A 5,640-nucleotide genomic window follows, 5' to 3' on the forward strand; every position below is an offset into this window, starting at 1 on the left:
GATGACATCTGATGTGGAAGAAACCATAAACCGTAAAAGCTGGGGGCCTCTGTGTGACTTTAGAAATCTCAACAAACACCTTGAATAACAACAGAAGAAGAATCAAGCGTGTGTGGGACAGTTTTTCTTTAAGTGCTGAGTTTAAAAAGCATTTTAACAGAGAAACACGTGAAAGAAACAAAGAAACAGTGGGAAGAACCGAACCCAGGTGGACGCTGCTCCCCTGTGGGAACACGTCATGGTCCCGTCCAGCCTGAGAAAGTGTCCAAGTGTGTGACAGGGTTTGATATTGTTGGTAAAAACTTTGGCAACAGCACTGGAAGAAACCAGTGTTTGGTAAAATGTGGTTTTTATTGGTGCTGGCCCTTAGCCTCGGTGTGAGGGCGTCAGAAAACGGCACAGAGGAGCCGGTGGTGGCCAGAGGGAAACTGATGGTGAGTACACGCACCTGATGATGAACAACTCACAGAGGAAGTTTTAAGTTAAGTTAAATGCTTTACTTTAAAAGTTTGAAATCAAATATCTTCTTATCCTACATCTGACATCAGGGTTGCGCAGTGTGCTGTCATGTCAGTGTGGAGAGTTTTGACAGCTGGCAGCTTTGAGCAGAACAAAGCGAGCACGAGGTTGTTTGTCACGCTGCTTTAACAACCGTCTGCTGTCGTCCTCACAGGCTCCCAGCGTGGTGGGATGAGGCATAAAGAAGATGCCCGAGCTCCATCACTTCCTCCTGGAGCGATGGGCTCTCTAGTATCCTTGTTGCTCTTCCCGTTCTCCTGCGGCCTCTTGTCGAGACGTGACCTTTTTCCCCAACACACACACACACACACATAAACACACACACACACACACACACACACACACACACACACACACAGCAGCCGGTCCTCCCGTGACCTCTCCCTCACAGACAAAACAATGGTCCCAGCAAATAGCCCGGTCCCGTGCCAGCAAGCTCTGGGAGCTTTCCAAAAAAACTCTTGCAAGTCCAAATCATGCAGGGTCCAAAAATAGACAATAGACTTTACACATCATAAACCCTATTGTGTACCTGTTGTTTCCCTTGATCCCTTCTTTTTCTCCGTGTAGCCACAACCTGGAGTATGACTCATCGGAGGAGAAGAATCCCCGTCTGATATTCTACGACGAGACGGACGAGGTTGTAAAGGTGAGACGTGAGTTCAGGGATCTTTTGAATCCGGCCTTGTGATGCAGTTTTTTTCCAGGGGAGCAGCAGAGTGTCGAGACGGATTCATGTGGGGAAGTTTTTAAAGCTCCTGCATCTGATATGAGATCGTCTGTCAGATACCGAGTCACGGAGACAGAGTGCGTTTGAAAGAGTGAGACACACGGGGAGAAAGAAATGGATGGCAAGAAAGTAGGAGGCTGAGAAAGTATATAAATCAGAGTTTCTGACAGCTGAGTGATATTTTTATATGGAGACATGATACTTGGCATGAATGTTGATATAAATGTGAGCCCTTAAATTTCAAATTTTCAACGTTTCCCACAGACTTTTTTTTATCAGTGTGGAAAAGCCCCTGAACCAAGGGACAATAAAACTCTCCCAGTGAAACCAACATTAACAAATTTTCTTCTAAATGCACAAAGAGCCCCTGCTGTGACTGAAAAGTGAACTGCTCTCATACATACGCGTCTGTTTCAAGGTCCCGTGTTTTTTGTTTTCATTTATTGCTTCATAATGTGGGCGGTCGCCCTTTGAGACTGTGATTTGAATTCGAATGAAGAATCATTTCAGAGACTAAATTACTGAGCGGATAAATGAAAATAAATCTGCAGGCGGAAGTTTTAATAAAAAATCCAGTTTCTGTGAAATTAACAGTTTTAAAGACGAAACACAACAAAACCATATGTCAGCTAAATACCATCTTCTCTGAATCCATCTACTTCACACAACATGACAGCCTTTTCAGCCTTATGTCCATATGACTGCGTGTGTGTACTCATGTGTGTGATCCTTTGTGTGTTTCCCCGACACGTCAGACTGTTCCTGTGAAGAAAATGAAGGCAGATGAGATCAGCAGCCTGTTGGACTCACTGGGTTTCTACAAGAGGGCCCAGAAAGGGGAAGAGGTGCCAGAGGAGTTCCAGCACTTCCCCCTGCGCGCCCCGAGGGACGAGCTGTGACGACATCTAGTGGACAAACCCTGCAGCTGCACTCCGGCCGCTTTAATGACGTGTGGGGCCCAAAGGCCAGAAAACGAGGAGCCAGGCTCCACGCTGAGGACTTGCTGGCCGGGTGCTGGGAGCAGGGGATAGACGTGGATGTGTCCTTCTGTTAGTGAGCTGAATCTAAATAATAAAAGAAATATGTATGGAAACAACACAAACATGTTTGAACGTGTCAGTGTATTCACGTGGGTCTGTTTTCTTCACTATAATCATAATATAGAGCAATTGCATAAATAAAAGACATTTAAATGCTTACATACCGTAAACTGAATTAAAATGTGAGTTTTATTTGCAAGGGAGGGTTAAATTATACTTTATTTAATGAAAATGCATCTTATTTTCCTCCATATTTTATTTCTGTAGATCTTGGATTCTCTAATTAGACAAACAATTCTTATTGAGCACCATAAAAAGCCGCTGAGTGACTAACAAACTGCCAGGATGCTGTTTCACCCTAATCCTCAGACCGCCTCCCTCACTTTAATCTGATTAGCACCAGTGTCTGCCAGCCTGCGTCTGCGTGTGTGTGTCCATTTGTGTTTCTGAGCAACTTAACACAACAGGGATTAGCAGTAGTCACTGAAAACACAAACACAGTATCCAGACAGGGAAATTTCCTGACTCTTCTGGCTCGGTTATGGTGAGCAGCTCTTCTCACGATGCCTGTGTTTTACTCACCTGTGCCCGAGAACCTGCAGATGGGTCTGGCCTACATGGGCGGCTCGGTGTTCACCAACAACCGGACGGCAGACAGCGACTTCACCAGGGAGCAGGAGGACGCATTGGGTCGGTAGCTTGTCCCACAGAACTACAACTGTGGTGTAGTGTAGTAGTTGTCCAAAGTAAAATACCATTTTAGAATATATTAGGATGAAATATTTGAAAATATGTGTTTATGAGTAACTGACATTACTTCTGATCTCATAATTGAGGTAAATACTTTGTCATCTTTGTGGATACTACATGGAAACTTATAACTTAACTCTATCTTCAACCACACTTTAAGTCTCAACTGTGCAATATCAAAGGTTCATGTCTAATCCATTCACTGCACACAATCCCATATATTTCCTGTCTTTACACTTTATACTTAGTTTAATTACATTATTATTTTTCTATACATTTGACGAATGATTTTTTTTATATCCCTGACACTTAAGTATTGCAAGTATTTTATTACTTGCTGATATCTAGGACTAATACAGGATTATTTAATCTTATTGAGGTTTCTGTATATGCACTTTTAGAGCTCTTTCTCTTGACATATATAATATGTTATCTTTTGAAGCTTTGAAAAGTCCAAATTTCTGATTTCAGAAGCTTACATATTTGGCATCAGCAACAACCTTATGTAATGTGATGTATATTGTGTTGCAGTGGTGAACGAGCTGGTCTCTCACCTCCCTCTGCAGATGCTGCTGTACTTCAACATGTTTTATTTTCCTTGCTGGTGGTTCTCGGCTGTGTTCATGCTGGAGGTGAAGGTTGGTTGAAGATTTTTCACGACACAAATCCAAATTAGAATAAACTTAGATTACTTATAAAAGTTAATCAACTGAGGAAAAAGCTTTAACTATAAGGGAAAGAGGAGATGAATACGATGACTCATTCAGTAGAATTTAAATCCACTTAAATTCAATATATGTCAAATTGGAAAACTTGTGACTTTGGCGCCATCCATTGGTCGCATCAAGAAACACTGAGATTAATAAATAATAAATGTATTACAACAAATATAATATAAACAATAATATTATAATAATCTTTGTTTGCGTTGCACTTTTCTTAACAAGGTCAAAAAGTGCTTCACAGAAGGACAAAACAACAATAAAACAAAACAAATGAAATCAAATAAAAAACAATTATATTAAATAACAAGTTAATTAAATTCAAACAGAGATGAAAAGCTTTAAAAACACGTTTGAAGAAGGGAATTAAAAGCAGTAACAGCTGTACAGGTCTGATCTCAGCTGGTGGGGAAAGGGGAAAAAGAACAGAACAGAAATATGGATGCAAGTGGAAATGTGAATATTTAAATTGATAAACAGAACAGAATACCAAACCCATTCTGTAAAGCACCATGAATAAGATTACACTCATTTTCATCACTTTTTAAATATCAAAGATGGCACATAGGGTCATTGACATTAAACCCAACGATTAACATAAAGGCATGTCATGTAAAACATTAAAACTCACCGTGTTAGATCATCAGACTTTATCAAATCCACATTCTGAAAGTTGTATTTGAGATTTCCTAAAGAATTACACTTTTATATGTGTTTTTTAATGGGGTACGCAGCTTTTTATTTTTAAATTCAACTTATTGACATAACAGCTTTGCTTCATTTGCAGTTCTACCATCTGCCGGGATACTACCAGGCTCTGCTCATCACCGGCATGATCCTCCTCACAGTCATCGAAGTGGTGCGACTTTATCTGGGCTACATCGGCAACCTTAAAGAAAAGGTAATTCAAACAGCCGACATGCTCCCTGACACACAACACAGACACACAACACAGAGCTCTTCTGTGAAATCGACTCCTGGATGACACAGCTGAGCAAGTGGCTGCTTGAGTTTTCCTCCTGTGTGAGCAAACAATCAGCTCGAGGCTACAACCACCTTATTCTATTGAGTTTCTCTCTGTGAGTGTGTGTGTTTTTTCATGTTGATACAACTCAAGCCCTCCACTGCTTTATCTCTGTATCGCCTCCGTCCACCAACCCGAGTTCTCTCCCCCCCCCCCCGCCTGTCATCAGGTGCCAGAGTTGGCCGCCTTCTGGCTCCTGTCTTTCATGTTCCAGCTGCCCGTGCTGCTGTTCTTCCTGACCGATGAAGGGATTCTCATCCTGCCCCTGGAGAGAGCCGTCCACTCCCTGTACCTCCTCTTCCTCCTCGCCCAGATCCTGGCCTCCTTCCTGGCGCTCAGGACCATGACCCGAAAGCTCACCGTCCTCTTCCATCTGCGGCAGTTTGGCAAAGTGGAGAGCCTCCGCCACGCGGGTTTGAGCCCCGTCCACGGGTTGACGTACCGGCGAAGTGTGCTGCCGGTGTCACCTCACCGGGACATGTATGACTGAAATATTTCACCTGACTTAATACTTGTTTACTTACTGCTCCAAACACTGGACTTTGTGCTTAAGTGCAACTTCATCCCTAAAAGTTTCTCTCACTGGAAATACAAGAAAATGTCTTTAGAACTCAGAGCTGGGACGCAGACCTTCCTCCTGTCATCTCGCCAGAGTTTGACCGGCTACGAAAGACGACTCCAGCTGCAGCAAACACGCTTTTGCAAAAGAAATGTCATAAAAAAGTTACTCACCTCCAGAGTTTCATTGAACCGTTTGGGGCTGCCAAGGTTAAAGCAATGTCCGAGGTATTGGTTGTGGTCTTGGGGGACGTCTCTGACTGGAAGACAATGTTGGTTTAGGCCTTTAGTTTCTGT

General features: G+C 42.7%; 2 protein-coding genes across 2 annotated transcripts; both read left to right on the forward strand.

Annotated features, from left to right (window-relative positions):
* Positions 1-308: 308 nt before the first annotated feature.
* On the forward strand, positions 309-2,302 carry selenoe (selenoprotein e). The gene is made up of 4 exons (XM_061072290.1): positions 309-434; positions 674-750; positions 1,090-1,168; positions 2,005-2,302. The coding sequence occupies exons 1-4, from the start codon at positions 342-344 to the stop codon at positions 2,146-2,148; spliced, it is 393 nt and encodes a 130-aa protein (XP_060928273.1). The 5' UTR covers positions 309-341; the 3' UTR covers positions 2,149-2,302.
* A 550-nt stretch (positions 2,303-2,852) lies between these two features.
* On the forward strand, positions 2,853-5,275 carry zgc:112294 (transmembrane protein 17A). The gene is made up of 4 exons (XM_061071945.1): positions 2,853-2,979; positions 3,571-3,677; positions 4,549-4,662; positions 4,955-5,275. The coding sequence occupies exons 1-4, from the start codon at positions 2,853-2,855 to the stop codon at positions 5,273-5,275; spliced, it is 669 nt and encodes a 222-aa protein (XP_060927928.1).
* Positions 5,276-5,640: the final 365 nt, after the last annotated feature.

Source organism: Limanda limanda, chromosome 5 (assembly GCF_963576545.1).
Source record: "Limanda limanda chromosome 5, fLimLim1.1, whole genome shotgun sequence".
Classification (NCBI taxonomy): Eukaryota; Metazoa; Chordata; class Actinopteri; order Pleuronectiformes; family Pleuronectidae; genus Limanda; species Limanda limanda.